At 38.4% G+C, this 16,682-nt stretch overlaps 1 protein-coding gene across 1 annotated transcript; it reads left to right on the top strand.

Moving 5' to 3' along the window:
• The first annotated feature begins 1,283 nt into the window (after positions 1-1,283).
• Positions 1,284-4,007, top strand: LOC131065220 (uncharacterized protein At2g39795, mitochondrial). Its single transcript, XM_057999671.2, has 3 exons — positions 1,284-1,731; positions 1,930-2,264; positions 3,317-4,007. Exons 1-3 carry the CDS (start codon positions 1,492-1,494, stop codon positions 3,486-3,488), a joined length of 747 nt encoding a protein of 248 aa, XP_057855654.2. The 5' UTR covers positions 1,284-1,491; the 3' UTR covers positions 3,489-4,007.
• Positions 4,008-16,682: the final 12,675 nt, after the last annotated feature.

Raw genomic sequence — 16,682 nt, 5'->3', positions numbered from 1 at the left:
GAAAATAATTTATTTAAATTGGATAATGATTTATTTTAATTTTTAAATCATTTTCTCGATTTATTGCCATTTTTGAATTTGGATGAGGATAATTAGAAATTAAATTATAAACAAATAAAGATTTGTTTCCATTCTTGATTTTTGGAAGAAGATAATTAATATTTTATTAAATAAATAAATAATTATTTAATTATGATAAAATAATTAGCTAATTAAATAATTTGAAGAAATTATTCAATTATGAGAAAAATGAAATTGAATTTAATTAAATAATAAAAATTATTTAATTAAAATAGGATTGAACTAATCAAATAATAAAGATTATTCAATTAATGCTAGGAAGTGAATGATTAATGATAGAATGATTTAAATTATTAGGAAAATATAAAATTTGAATTAGAAGAATGACACTTGATCAATTAATCGATTAGGGCAGAAATGTTAGTAAGTTAGTGTGCCAATCAATATTGGAAAAATAGAAAGACAAGGATTGAAATTTACAACTATATCTAAAGTCAAATCATTAGATGGCCTTTGCATTGAACCAACATTCTCCTTTGAGCAATACTCTAAAATGCAAAACAATTCATACACAATTATAAGAAAAAAGAGGAAGCTCGATTACAACAACTATCTCTCTAAAAAAATAAGGTATGTAATTTCGAGCCCAATCTCTATCACACATTTTGCAGTTATCCACATCGCATGAATTCCATTTTTACAAATTTTCATTTTGCAAACAATACTCATCTACAAGAAGTCAATATTAATGGTCTACAACTTTTCATTTTGCAGGGAAAACTCATCTACAAATGCTCGAAATTAGTGGCCAACATCAACTACACTTGATTCTTCATTTGAACTATTTTATCTTAAATGATTTTTATTTCAAAATATTTAATTATATATAATACATAAATCTAAAACTCCCTAGCTTTCAATGTGTAGATATCACACAAGGTTATCTTTGAAAGAACAACCTCTGAACAAAAAAACCATCTTTACAACCAACAACAATTATATTTAATGTAATCAATTTTATAAATTAACCATCTTCATACATTATGAAAAATTTCTTATATTGTACGAACATTTCATATAATTAACAATTCAAAATAAATTTATATTCACTCAAATTTGAAATTTCAAAATTTTGGGCATAACTATTGCACCTCTTTTGGTGCAAAGTGCTGCGCTAGTATGTCATAAAATTAACGTTGTGCACAACATTTGCAATTGCGGGTCTACTTAAAAAGTATTTTATTCACCCTTTCAGTTAGGACTGTTTTCCATTTTCAATCGTAAAATAATAAATTATATCATGAATTTTTAGTTAAACCCGCTGTACAACGAATTATAAACACGCACAGGTAAAACTTTGAGGTTTTACTTAATTTAATTGAATCTAAGTTAGATAAACTAGGGTTTCCAAGTCCAGAACAAATGCAGGGCAGAAATTCTGTCCGACTCTGAAACTGAAAGAAGCAAGCCATGGTTTTAACTCAGCTTCTCGGCAGAACAAGAAGACCCTTAATTGCAAGTCTGAGGAGATTGAATCTCCTATCTTCTAATGTCAAAGTAGATTTTCATCAGAAAAAGGAGGGCATCATGATAATGAGGATGGGATCATCTTTAGCATTTGCCTCCAAAGTTCTTCCAACCGACGCTCACCTCTCGCGCCTTTTACAGGCCGAGATCAAATTTGAATTTGACAACGATCCGCCCGACCAGGTATGGTATTTATTTGTCTTCCTCTTTTTTGGTTTTAGTTAAGTTCCTTGCTTGCGCGAGCCATCTTTTCGCCAGTTCTTTAAAATCATGATTGTTTTGGGTTTAGGGTTTATGTTTGATTGTAATAATCCCTTGGTCTTTCCTCTATTTTATTTAGATATTTTAGAGGTTATTTTCTTGACATGAATGCATATTCAGGTTCAGGTTCATCGTGAGGATATTCCCTTCAGTGTCAATGACAAGCCGGGAGAGCAATGGATGGTATTGCAACGGAAATATGGCAAAGAAGACATAAAATTGGAAGTTACAATGATTGATTTGGGTAAAGTCCCAGCTGAATATTACCCGGAACAAGCTGGGGAGGATTATACCTCATGTACAATTACTTTGGCTGTCACAATATCTAAAGGCGAGGGAGCTCCAGTTATGGTAATAGGATGTACTGTATATCCGAACGAGATAGTCACTGATTCTGTATCAGTGGCAGAAGAGGAATCTTCTGAACCACAAATTCATCAATCTCCAGATTTTAGGTAAGTATAAACTCGTCTCTAGAGTTGGCCTTTTTTTTCTGTATTTTTTTTTCATGGATTCGACTTTTTAGTGTAGTTTTAAAAAAAATTACTCCAATACGTTTTAAATATGATTTGGTGAAGTTTTACGCTAGAACTTTATCACAACCCATACTTATTGAATGCTTGAATTGCCAGAGGCCTGGAAATCCCCGTTGAACGTAAATAAGCTAAATCTCAAGATCAGTGACCATAGGGCCTAGCGTTGCAAATTCTAAAAGTATAATGGTTTTACTTCTGCATTGTTGAAAAAGGGATACTAATCCGGTCTAAGAAAAGCCTTATGAGCCAATTTTTCCTGTTTATATTTCTGGTACTTCTCCTAATTTAGATCTGGCAATAAGTAATAGTACAAAAACAAAAAAAATGGTGATCTATTATAATTTTCTGTGTAAATCTGATGGGGGAATGTAGAAACATGGCTCTGGGGATGGCAGGGGATAGCTATTCAAACAACAAGAATAAGTTGAAAGCAGCAGAAATTTTAAAAGTAACTATTATGTGCTGAATCTTTAATGACAATCCTATTTTATAGTTTTTAACATTCTTATCCTAAAAGAATTAGTTTTTAAAATTTTGATATACCAAAACTGGAGTTTAATGTTAAGCTTTAAAAAAGAGAATGTACTCTCCAAATCCAAAAGTCCCTGGGATGCCTACGACATCACTGAGACGAGGATTTTTTCCCATGGAATACTCCCTTTAATAAGTTGTCTTTATCATTCCATATATTAAGTGTCAATAGGAAATTCCATTATTTTCATTGGTCTGAAATTTACTTAAAAATATGTGTTTGCCCAAATTTTAACTTTTAATAGGAAATTCCATGGTTGTCATTTATCAGAATATAATACTTCTATGTGTTATTACAAAATGCCAAGAACTCTTAACAATTTTCTAGTCATAATTCAGTCCATCAATGAAATTCCTATATAAGATAACTAATTCTTAGTGTAGACGCTTAACAAAAATTTACTACTCAAGATTCTTAACATTGATATATTGCTTTCCAGAGAAATGAGTGGAGATCTCCAGATTGCATTCAGAGGGTACTTGGAAGAACGAGGAATAAATAGCAATCTAGCAAGTATTTTGTATGATTTAATGTTGAACAAGCGTAAGGTTGAATATCTTCGATGGCTGCAGACTGTTAAAGATTTCATAGAAAACCAGGACGAGATTTGATATCTTGCTTTGGGCTTACCGCGGGAATTCTGGTGTGCACGTTGAGAAATAATCTAGATCTGAAGCAAAAGCATTTTTTCGTAGATTTGAAGGTGTCTAGATTGTTAGATTCCTTGCTCAAGACTATCTTTGCTGCAGTCAAAATAATGTCTGTTACAAAGACAATCTTCCAAATTAACCTTACACATATCTATTGACAAAGCCTGTAGTCCAAGAAAGCTATTCTTGTTGCTGCAAATAAGACTATTTCTGTGCAGCGAAATTAACTACTGCCGTGGAGATATGATTTTTCTGAATTTTGTCTTTTGCATATTATACAATCAAGAGAAAAGGCTCCTTATTTCCGAAGTACTCTAGTTCAGGAAAACTTTTCCTGTTCCTGGAAATGATGATGCTAGTTTTTTGGGGGCATGCTCTAAAACGTTGCTTTCTAGAATGTTTCACTTTGATGGAAAATCCTGTGTACCTAAAAACGTGTTGATAACACTAAGGATATGTTAAGGGGATATTTTTATTGCTCTTGATGATGTTCAAGCAGTTTATACACCTATTTTTAAGGGCCTGCAGGTAAACACCAAAAATGGCCAAAATTTAGATTAAAATCTAGATGAATCTAACATAATCTGTTTTGGCTTTTTGGCTAATTGTCTAACTCTATGCTCCCTCGAGTTTCCAGGACGGTAGGGAATGGCGGAATGTGTTTTCAGTATGGGGGTACTTTTTGGCCATTTCCATTTGTTAGGGGACGGAAGGGGATGGCTGAAAAAAAAAAGGAAATTTCAAATATCCATATGATAAATATTGATAAAGCATTCATCATAGACATTATAGAACCTTTGTGATTATGGGTAATTGAATAGGAATTATGATCTTTATATATACATATGAGCACGAGTTCATATTTTTCTAAGAATCTAAGGCCTTCAAGACTGCATGTTTTGTTGCCAAACTCGTTAACAAAGAGGACTGGTTAAGTAAAATGATAATTGGTTATGTTCTAATTTGACCTTAAATGGGATTGAGTGAGTTTTGAACAAACAGATAAGCTTCCCTGGGATGTGATATATGTATGACATGTATCTTAATTTTAAAAAAGTGTTGTGTTTAGTAAGCGATGCTCTCTAACAGGGCTCCGATTCCAGTTTTTATAGATAAAAAGGATAAAACAGAATGTGATTGCTCTGCTATATGTGAAATGAATTCAATCATATTATCATCTTATTGCTATGCACTGTTGCTCATTTCATCCAGGGAATACTTTATATAACTTGTTTGGCAATAATATTAATGTGTCAAGTATTTATTTGATGAATCATGTCGTTTGGAAAGATTACCTGTGGATTGGTAGTATTGTGTTCCCATAGAGCTGCTATTAATGCTTCAAAGTTTAACATGATTATTGTAAGATTGCAACCATGGACAATATAATTTTGCTATTTGACATTTTTTAACTGGGTAATAAATGTAAATTAATGTTTTCTACATTAAATCGAGCAGCCGGACCAGATAAACGATATACTATTGTAATGCACACATAGATAGATTATACATTCGTCTTATCCACTTGTTTGTCAACACTTCCATACACCTATCTGCATTTAGCCATTTGCTACTTGTAACTAACTGTTATTCCATCTCAAAATAAATTTACAGATGAGGCTATATATATAAAAACCCTACTCTATCTGCACACATAGATAGACTATACATTCGTCTTATCCACTTGTTTGTGGACACTTCTCCATGCACTTATGTGCATTTAGCCATTCGCTACTTGTAACTAACTGTTATTCCATGTAATGTCCGCTGCTGGGAGGCTGCCAATTCCCAATGATTAATGTACATCACCATGCATTATTCGTCTTAAATCAGATTATTAAAATTAAGGAACAATTAGGATTCGTAATACATTTGACAGTTACTATTCTTAAGCCCCTACTCCTTATTTCTATCCTAATCATCAACCCTAAGGTGGATGGGGGATTACTTGTCATAGGGCACTTGGAAACCAAACTACAAGTAGGCTCCCTCCAGGCTTCAGGACTTTGGCCATATCTCATCTTAGGATTCACTTACCTTGTGAGGAATTACTACGCCTCCCTAACAAAACCAACCTATCTTCTAAAGGGGGAATAGTGTGTGATTAAGGAATGGGCTAGGAATTCATTTCACTAGCTTCAATGTACGATGAATGTATATGGAATTAAGTATGACTGTCATACATATTGCAGTCTATATTTATTACTATTAAATTCTGCATAAGAACTTTATTAGGCTTCATACATTAAGCAAACATATTGAGCACATCCCCATGCATACCACTAAGAAATTTAATGTTGTTCTAGTCTGATCTATGCTGATGTCATTGGATGTTTTTGATTCCTTTCCTTTATATCTCTCAATGTGAGGGAGAAGTCACACCTCTTCATCATGTATGTCCTTTGGCAAGAAACACAACCTTTCACCATTAGTACCCTTTGAAAGAGTGCAACTCTTCATTATTGCTACCCTTTGAACCTTTCACAATCAGGTCTGCACTCTCTACACTATTGATTCCCAAATAATGCCCCCTTCAAACGAGTTCTCTTCTCCCTTTTATACCTCATATTATGGGTGAGTCACAACTTGTCATTTCATGCCTTCTGACCATTCATTAAATTTAATCAAATTTTAATTATATTATTTTATATTTTAATTTAATTTTTAATTTTTAATTTTTTTTAATTTAAATTTTATTATTATTATTTATTATTAAATTCTATTTCAAAGTGGGGACATTACATTCCATCTCAAAACAAATTTACAAATGAGAGTGCTCTAGGAGTTGTGAACTTGTTCTTTTCCAACTAAAAATTAAAAAAAAAGAAAGAAATTGGCAAACTCACTCCATCCTTCTATCTTGAGTTGACTAAGTGCACTTTTGACATGATCTTAAAATATGTGCTAGGATGGTTGAAAAGTGCTGTGATGGAATTGGCTGGAGCACTGAGAAACTAGGGTTGGCCTTCTCGCGGAAACGGTTCTCTGAGAAACCAAGGCTGGATCAGAAACTAGGGTCGGACTTCTTATGGACTTATTCCCCTCCCGCAGCGCCATAGGTCGGGGTATCAAAATCGAAAGTTGTCTCAGAGCCCAGACAACTGTTGTTCTAGGTATCCTCGACAAAATGTCACTGAGGAATTTTAAAACTTGGACTCCTGGGCAAAAATGGTTGCGACAGGATCAAACCGCATTCCCATTGCAACTCATAAGAAAAGTTTTATTACTCCTAAACAATCTCTGTACTCCAAGACGCAACCTAGGCATCAAAGACCACAAAACTTCCCTTCTTTAATAATAGGATGGCCTAATAAGGTTTGGAGCACTTCAGGTCCGCCTAACAGAGATCTGCGAGCCAAGGATTCAAGAAATGCTTTCCCCTCAAGGCCCAACCATCGAGGATTTATGAGCAAGGATTGGAAATGGCCAGGAAAATGGGAAGCAATCTCTTTGCACTCCCCTCGAAATTTCAAAACCCTTTCCCCTCAGGGCCCAACCAACAGGGATTTGTGAACAAGGACCAGAAATGGTCAAGGAAATCAATGGGTAGCAAACTCTTTGTGCTTCCCTCGAAATCTCTAAACCCTTCGCTTGTCTGCTTCAAGGAGAATGCTTTCTTTGCGAAATGGTGTGGCACTGGTGGGACAAGCAAAGATATCGTGGAGTGGTGGAAACCATCCTTTCCAGACCTCATAGCAATGAGACAAATGCAGAATGACTTCTTGTTTATAGAATGTGTGGATGCGGCACTAAAGCAAACAATCACAAAGGGTAGTCCCTTGTTCTGCCAAGGCTCCACATTCCATTTCCTGGATTGGAAACTAGGGTTCGACCCGGCTCAGCACAGATTCGAGAAAACTCTTGTCTGGTTATCCCTAGTAGGCCTTCCTTCTGAATACTGGTGCTCGGAATCACTCCTTAAGATAGGGGATGCTCTTGGATTTCTGGTAGGGATTGAAGCAGACTTCTTTGAAGGTCAAAGCGGGGATGTGGCAAATGTTTATGTCGAGATCAACTTGTCCAAAGGTTTCTACAGCGAGCTCGAGATCATCTCGGAGTTAGGAAGATGGAAGCAAAAAGTGACTAGATTGGGTAAAGTAGCTCCTGGCAAATGCATATTGAGAAACCAAATAGTAAATAATAGCTCTTTGGCAATGTCTATTGGAGTCATCAATCTCCCTCTTCAACACTCAGACCAATTCGCGAGCCCAATTCCTCAAAAGAGAACCTCGGAGCTAGACACTGCACTGGAATCAGAAGTTGAGATACCAGTCCAAGCCCTTTCAAAGTGCTATCGCCAGTCCCCAGGTATTGTCTCTTCTCCTCCCCTGGTTTCTTTAGTGGCTCCGGATCCCCTTGTCCTCCTCTCCCCCCCCCCCCCCCCCCGCTGGTCCAAGTTTGAGAACCAAACTTGCAGGTTAGGTTTCCCCGCTCCAAAGCCCTGTTCCTCTGGCTCCCCCCCCCTCCCCGGGCTTTGGCCCTCATCTCATCTTATCCCCGATTGCCAAACCTCATTCCCAAAAGGCTGTTAGGAGTCTATTCGGGCAAAAAAAAAAAAAAACACTAGCTTTGAGTAGAGGGGCTTTTAAAATCTTTTCCCAACCTCCACCTAAAGCCTCAAGAAAGAAAAGCAGCTTCAGGTTCAATAAGTTAAGGGGATCTTCTTGCACAGCTAAATTCGCAAAATCCAAAAATATTCACCCTGCGAAAGTATTGCTTGAGGAGGAGATTATAGAAGAGGATCTTAAAGCAGACTTCGAGGCCAATGCAGACTTTTCCCTTTCAGAGGGAGAAATTTCCCCCTTCTCGGTCTGTCTTCATCACAAGCCCCTTCTCAACCTATCTTCGGAAATCCCCTTCCCCTCCCTTTCATCCCCGCCCTTTGAATCAAATGGCCTGGATCTGCCTTTGGACCAGGATGCTCAGAACCTTCTGCAGAACGCCATGTTAGGAGAAGAGGATCAGGAGGCAATTTTAGACACCCCCTTGGCAGTGCTCTACTCACAGATCAAGGAGAAAAGAAAGCTAGGGATTCATCAGAACTAGGAAGGCCTAGAAAAGCCGAATTTTGGCTCATCCCCTCCCAAGAAGGGTAGAAAATCTTTCATAGAGGTTAGATCCCTGGATGGAATGGCGGAAAATCAATCCAAACTATTGGATCTTTGGAAAGTAGGGAAGGGAAATCCCTTTCCTGAACAACAATGAAAATCCTATCTTGGAATGTTAGGGGTCTCAATGCCCCTAACAAGCAGAGGGTGATCAAAAGACGGATTCTTTTGGTCAGTGCAGACAGAATCCTACTACAAGAAACTAAACTGGAAGAGAAGCTTGTGGTTGCCTTTGGGAATGGGATAAGCTCCTCATTTCAATCTTCTTTGGAGACTACAGTAGCATCAGAAGGTTCCTCAGGAGGACTAATGATAATTTGGAAGCCCTCTCAAATTAAAGTTGAAGGTATTGCATCTAATAAGGACTGGATGCTTGTTAAAATCGCTCACCTGCAATCCAACACTTCTTTCTTCATAATCAATGTATACGGCCCAGTGGCCCCTTCCAAAAAGAGACAGACATGGTCTTCTTTGGATGGAGTATTGACCACCTTATCTGAGGAACAAGTCTTCATTGGGGGTGACTTTAACGCTATCAGGAATGCATCAGATAAGAGGGGGGGTATCACTCGCCTAGGGAGTGCTCAGCAAGATTTTAATAGTAGGATTGAGAGGAATGGCCTCTTGGAAATAGATTCAGGAGACTCTTACACATGGACTAATAGGAGGAAAGGCTTTAGTAATATAGCAGAAAAAATAGACAGATTCTTCTGGCAAGGGGATCTTTCTATCTTTCCCTTCACCCCACTCTACAACGTTCTCTCTTGCTCAGGCTCGGACCACTATCCCATTCTGCTCACTTTAAAAGGCACCTAGGGATCAACCAGGACCCCCTTCAGATTCGAAAATATGTGGATGAAAGAGCCAAATTTTCTGATATTGATATAAAAATGGTGGAAGGAAGAGTCCTTTGAGGGCTCAAAACTCTTCTGTTTCATTGCAAAACTAAAATCAGTCAAACAGAAACTGCTTCAATGGAACTCCCAGCACTTCAAAAACATCTTCTCAACAAAAAGACACATAGAAGAGCAATTAGAAGCCCTAAATGACAGGATTATCAAGGTGGGCATGGATCAAGAATCTTTTCAAAAGGAAAGATCCCTCCTACTGGATTACGAGGATATCCTTTCCAAGGAAGAAATCTTTTGGAAGGCAAAATCAAGGGAGAATTGGCTCAGGATGGGGGATAAAAACACTAAGTTTTTTCACAATGTAACAAAAATCAGAAGAAGCAAGAATTGTATATCTAAACTACAAATCAGAAACAACCAAACTTCAGAGGACCCGGAGGTTATAAAAGAGGAGATTATCTCCTACTACTCCAATCTCCTGAATAACATTGAAGGATCCCATCTTCAGGACCAAAAGAAGTTGCCGTCTGGGATCCCCAAGATTATATTTGAGGAACATAATCAAAGTTTAAATGGGAAAATAGAAATGGAAGAAGTTCTTCAAGCTCTAAACCAACTTCCTTCTGGTAAGGCACCAGGGCCGGATGGCTTCCCTACAGATTTCTATAAGAAATGCTGGCACATTTTAGGGCAAGAACTCTCAGAAGCCTTAGAGTGCTTAAGAAGGTTAGGGAAAATACTCAAGGAGATTAATAATACCTTTATAGCACTCATCCCAAAGAAGGAGAAGGCAGAAAATCTAGGAGACTACAGGCCTATATCTCTATGCAACATAGTCTACAAAATCCTCTCAAAAATCATGACCAACAGATTGAAGCCTCTCATGAACAACATCATTTCGGAAGAATAGACAGGGTTTGTACCGGGCCGATCAATTCTGGATGGAGTGATTGTAGCACAAGAAGCAATCCACACCCTTCAAAGCACAAATAGGCCAGGTATGATAATAAAGCTAGACATCACAAAAGCTTATGATAGTGTAGATTGGCGTTTCCTTTGTAAAACATTGCAAGCCTTTGGCTTTGATAAGCACTGGATAAATTGGGTATTTGAGTGCATCTCAATGCCCAAGTTTTCAATACTAGTCAATGGAAAGCCAACGGGTTTCTTCTCTTCCTCAAGGGGCATTAGGCAAGGGGACCCCCTCTCTCCCTTCTTGTACATAATAATGGGGGAGGCTCTGGGAAGAGCCATAAAAGCTAGTCATGCCAATCAACAGCTAGAAGGAGTCAAAATAACTAAAGACTTTGTAGCAACCCATCAGCAGTTTGCAGATGATAATCTCTTATTGGGATCAGCAAATGTAAAGGAAGCCAAACACCTAAACTAGATCTTAGAGATGTATGGTAGGGCTTCAAGCCAATTAAGAAACAAGGAAAAAACTAAAGTCTTCTTCTTCTCAACATCAATTTCACTTCAGACCAGAATTCTTAGAATCTTAAATTGCAAAGAAGGAAGCCTTCCATGTACTTATTTGGGCATCCCAATAGACAGGGGTTTGAGGAACTCCAAACTCTGGGATCTTTTAAAAATTAAAGTTGAAAGCAATGCAAATGCCTGGAAGGGCAAATGGTTGTCTTGGGTGGGCAGATTAGTCATGATTCAAGTAGTGATCTCGGCTTTACCAACTTATCTTTTATCTATTTTATCCCTAACATCTAGTGCCAACACCTACATTATCAAGAAGATGAGGGATTTCTTTTGGCAAAACATTGAAGAGAAGCATAAGATTGCACTAATAGCCTGGGACAAAATTATTAAGCCTAAACCAATGGGTGGCTTAGGCATCAAGGATTTTAGATTACAAAATATAGCTTCGGGGGCCAAACTAGTATGGAAATTCATCCAAAACCCAAATGCATCCTGGGTCAGAATGCTAGCAACAAAGTATCTCTCAGATCAGAATAATCTCAACATCCTCAGATCAGGGTCATTTCCGAAAGGATCAAGAATATGGAATTTCATCATCTCTTGTAGAAACTTGATCTCAAACTCAGTGTCTTGGGATATTCATGATGGTTCAACAAGCCTATTCTGGGAAGACTCTTGGGGTGGTTATCCACCCCTGGCAAATATAATTCATATCCCTGCAACAGAAAACTAGTTCAAACAGAATTGGGGAGTCAGAGTTAAAGACTACATGGAAATAGTAGATACACCAAACACACTATGCTGGAAGTGGAAATCAATGGAGGGCCTGTTGGTTCCAAGGGAGGACCTGGAAGAGCTTTTAGGTCACCTACAGGCGAGAAACATCACCCCTAGAAGAGGGGAAGATTCTCTCATCTGGGAGCCTTCCAAAACAGAACAATATAACTCAAAGGATGGTTACAGAATTTTGGTTAGCCCAGTAGAGCTCAACAACCACAATATCCCCCTCAAGATGTTTTGGAGCTCCAAAATCATTCCGAAAGCGGGCATGTTTGCATGGTTGGCAATCCAAAAAAAAATCCTAACTGCAGATAGGTTCACAAGAATGGGCTATGAAGGACCTTCTAGATGTATACTTTGCAAAGCCCAATCGGAGTCAATGGATCACCTCCTCTTGACCTGTCCCTTTGCCTCTAAATGTTGTAGATGGCTCTGTGCAAAATTGGAACTGATCATAGTCTTGCCGAATGAAATCAAGCCTCTATTCCAGAGTTGGCCTCTACATACTAGGAGAGCTTGCTGAGCCAAATTATGGAAATTGCTCCATCATGCTTAATTTGGGAAATATGGAAAGAAAGGAAGCGTAGGCTATTTGAAGGCAAAGCTAGAAATCAGAAATCAATTCTAAATTCAATAGAATCGACAATAGTGGATTCAATCAATAGCAGAACAACCTTTGCTCCAAATTAGTCTAAAGTTTTCTCTTAATGGGATAGGAAAATTAGTCAAAACTGGCAAGGAATCATTGTTCCCTCACTCTCTCGCCATAATTCAATTAAAAGGAAAGATGTAATTTGGTCTCCCCCAAAGCCAGACTGGGTGAAACTGAATTTTGATGGGGCCTCCAAAGGTAATTCAGGCCCCTCTGGAATAGGCTATGTCATCAGAGACCAATTAGGAGCAATCATCGGGAAAATGGCAAAACCAATCCCTCCAGACACTAATAACATAGCAGAGTTTACCGCTCTACTATTAGGCCTGCAAGACTGCATCAACCACAGTATCAAAAATGTTTCAGTGGAAGGAGATTCAGAGATAGCAATTAATGCTATAAGGAAGAAGACAACCCCCAATTGGAGGCTTCAAGCTTTATTGGAAAGAATTCTAGAAATCCTAAACAGTTTTGAACACTTTGAGGCAAAACATATTTATAGAGAAGCAAATGTAGAGGCGGATGCTCTATCAAAAGTTGCAGCTTTAGGAACCTTTATTCACTGGTGGTCATAGGGATCTTAGCATCTGCTAATTTAGATTGACCAAGCTAATAAGACCAATTAGACAAGGTTCGAGACATTGCTTGCTAGCAGACTGGAGGAATGCATAAATCAAATTCAAAAATTCCTTACCCGCCCTCCTCTTGGCGGCTAACACCAATGAACACTTTCCTTTTCAAACTAACCATTTAATTAACCTTGGGAAGCAAGGTGGGTCCGGTTAAGCCGAGTAGACAAACTGACAACATTAATACGGGACCTACAAATGTCCAGCTGGTGAGCGCTGCCTCTTTGTCCTTGCATGAGCTGTCCGCAGGATAATCTCTCCCTCTGCATTTGAATGGATTTGGCTTGATTTGAGCATTTAATCTCCACCACCTTCGCGTGAGATTTAATTGCTTTTTTTTTCCCCATCATTGCTCGTTGAGTTGTGCGCCCGCCTTCCTACAGAAGAGTCCTTTTATCGCTTCTCTTTTTCATTTTGGCTCCACTGGTTGTTCTCTGGCTCTCCTCTTGCTTGCCCCTGCTCACGGTCACCATGTCTTCCGAGCCCCCATTCGATTTCATTATGAGTGTTTATCCCAGGCCCGTTTCTTGCTTTGGCACAGACACCCCCATATCACTTGGTGCTTCTACCCGCCAAGTTTCTTTCAGGAGGATTACGGACCTGAGACTCAAGCGTCTCCTCATTTACTCGGACCCCCTAGTTCTTCTAGCAGTCAAATTGATTCTAGGGAGCGCTCATTTGAGCAAAGATGAATACCCAAGAGACAACACCAGCGTTTCGTCTAGATTTGTGGCGTCTTTGCTGGACCAGAAGCTTTCCAAGCAATTAATCTGGAAGCTTACCAGGGAACTCTTCCTAGTCAAAATTCTTCAAGAGCTCCAAGAAGTTCTGAACAAGGCCATCCACGACTCTGGTGCATCCAGACCTAGCGACCGAATCCTTTTTAACGCTCACGGAGCTCTCATCAACTATTACCCATTCCTTTTGGACCTAAAGGATAAAGAATTGAATAGGCACAAAAAGTTCGCTAGTGCAGGGCTGAGCTACCTCAAATGGCGTTTTTTAGGTGAAGATCCGGAGGTTGAAGGGAAAGAGGAGATTTTGTTCCTTTTTGCAAGGATGAATGGTTTCCTGCCTATGCCTGCTGCAGAAACAGATCCTAAACCAGAACAGAGTTGCAGAGGAGGCTCGAGCAGAGGTCGCAGGAGCAGGGGTCGTGGTCGGGGCTCTCCAGCAAGTAGAGGCCGAGGTTGCCGTCCCAGGAACCAACCTCCTCAACCGGACATTCCCTCCTCAAGCTAGGCTTTCTATGGATACCTCCTTTAGTTTACTGGATATGCAGTCATCCTTGTATATTTTTATTAGACTTAAATTTTAAGTTCAAAAACTCTGAATCTAGGTCGTTGAATTCAGACATTATCAGTAATTATGTTTTTTGCTTTTCTAGACTATCAAACCTTAAATGGTTCAGAAAATGGCTAAACCTTAAGTTTAAAGGTTCTGGTTTTGGAGGGACCTCGGTGCTCTTTAAGAGCAGAGGTTTTTTGAATATCTTGAAATTCAGTGGTAATCATATGTATTTACACTAATTAATACAAATATGGCTTTGCCTTTACCGACCAAAAAAATAAATTATGTGCTAGGATTTAAAGATGCTCAATGAATTCATTCTAATCATCACAAGATCCTGAAAAACATCCTTGTATCAATCTTTCCAAGGAGCAACCTATAGTGAAACTTTGATTTGGTGCAATAAAGAGAGCAAATATTGCATTCTATTTTCAATATTGCTCAATTCCAAGGGTTTAATCAAGGTGTAGTGCCCTCTTAGCACGAGTATAACTCTATCAATGTATTAATCAATATTTCTAGTATTTAATCTTTAAAGAAAGATAAGAGTAGAAACTAATACATGAGATGAAATTATAGATAGAGTCATACAGATTGTTGGCATTATTGGCATTAAGTTGTCATTGATGTCAACTACTTTGGCAAGGTCACCGGTAAGTAAGAAGTGGTGACCGGTATAAGAAGAGCAAGACATGATGACAATGCACATGTGAGTAAGCAGACAAAAGGAAGGCTACCGGTACACACGACTTGTGTCATCTGCCAGTAAAGTAGGCTTACTAGTAAGGCACAAACTGGGATGAAGGTTGGCTATTTGTTTGTGATGAAGAGGCAGAATGTTAAAAGAATCACAACACCCGGTGAGCAGAACAAAGAGGATGGCATGAAGACATACCAGAAGGCAAGATGAATTATCAAGAGGATGTGTTGCCGGTACAAAAGATGTTTGTTGGTAATACCGGTAAGGTGAACTGAGCCGGTAGTCAACCTTGGTCAACAACGAAGGTCAAACAACATAGAAATCCAAGCAGAGGTGGATGTTGACAAGCATGACAGTTGGTTGCCAGGTGGTGGTATTGCATAGGTTAGTGGAGTGTGCATCGATGTAACCAGTCAACAAGTAGGTCGATTTTTATGAAGAACCCGCAAGTCACAGAGGATGCCAGAGGATTGCGACTTGAGGAAGGCAAGTTGGCAAACGACTAAATTCATCATGCAAGAAGATTTGATCTTCGTACCCGTTTGCTGAAGGAAACAACCGAGCCATTAATGGCATATAACAGAGAAAAGCAAAAAAGCATGGTGTAGACCTCCAGATTTAGAAAACGCACATTAGAATGCAAAGCTTTGCTAACGTTGATCGATGTTATGAAGATCATATCCCTAGAAAAGCAGATCGAATCAAATCGGATTTGGTTTGAGTTGGAGAAGGCAAAATCTAACACGACATTGTTTGAATGCGGTTTTCGTCGGGAATCTTAGATTATAAATGTATGAGCTTGAGACATAAATGATTGATGCTTGATGTGAAGAAGGAGAGTGAAGAGAGCTTGAGCACAAAGAATGATCATCTTCCTTAGAATTTATTCTAAGAAAGTTGCAGAGTGAGTCAATAGGCTAACTGGTGAGAGGGTTTAACCGACAGAGACAGAGTATTGGTAAATTGTTGCAGGTCTGATAGTTGAGCTAACAAGTGAGGTGTAATCGGTCAAGAAGGCATCCAAGAGTGACTAAGTGTGTTGTGAGGTTGAGAGAGAAGAAGAGAAGACTGTTAACCGACAAAAACCTATTTGAGCAAGAGTTGCAGAATTCATTTGCAACTAGAAGCTATAACTGTATCAAAATTGTATTTCAATATACATCACCAAGTTGGAGCTTGGTGCAGGGGTTGGTGCCCTAAATCTTTGTAATTCATTGTTTCACTTGTGAGGCTGGATTGAAGCAGGAGTCTCCAGCAACATTTTTCACCGAGGTTTTTCCCACATTGGGTTTTCCTCGTACATCGATGTTGTGGGTTGCATTTGTGTGTTTGTCCATTTTGGTATCCACATTTGTCTTACCGGTTTGACTGTTTAGTGCTTAGGATAATAACCGGTTTTCAAAGGTTGTTTTAAAAAGAAAATAATTTAGGAACCACTGATTCACCCCCCTCTCAGTGGTACATTGTGTTCAACATAGATTGCTAGGATGAATCCAAAACATAAGCACACAATTGTAGTCACAAATCTATTTGAGACTTGTGAACTTGTCAAACTAATAAAGCAATGAACCACTAGAAAATTCCAAGTAATCATGCTAATAAAGAAATGTTATTTCAAAGTTTAACATCACATAGATTTTAGATCCTTTTCTATTTGGTATCATACTACAATTATATAGTTATGTGTCAACCTCCTTTGCATACAATTTCCTAG

This window comes from Cryptomeria japonica, chromosome 1 (genome assembly GCF_030272615.1).
Source record: "Cryptomeria japonica chromosome 1, Sugi_1.0, whole genome shotgun sequence".
NCBI lineage: Eukaryota > Viridiplantae > Streptophyta > Pinopsida > Cupressales > Cupressaceae > Cryptomeria > Cryptomeria japonica.
The sequence above is the reverse complement of the archived record's forward strand: the minus strand, read 5'-3'. Positions and strand labels throughout refer to the sequence as shown.

Bases quoted from the DNA above. Each gene is read 5' to 3' on its own strand.
- LOC131065220 (XM_057999671.2), top strand. From the start codon at position 1,492: ATGGTTTTAACTCAGCTTCTCGGCAGAACAAGAAGACCCTTAATTGCA. The intron at 1,732-1,929 runs GTATGGTATTTA...ATGCATATTCAG, and splicing joins ACAACGATCCGCCCGACCAG to GTTCAGGTTCATCGTGAGGA. The intron at 2,265-3,316 runs GTAAGTATAAAC...ATTGCTTTCCAG, and splicing joins CATCAATCTCCAGATTTTAG to AGAAATGAGTGGAGATCTCC.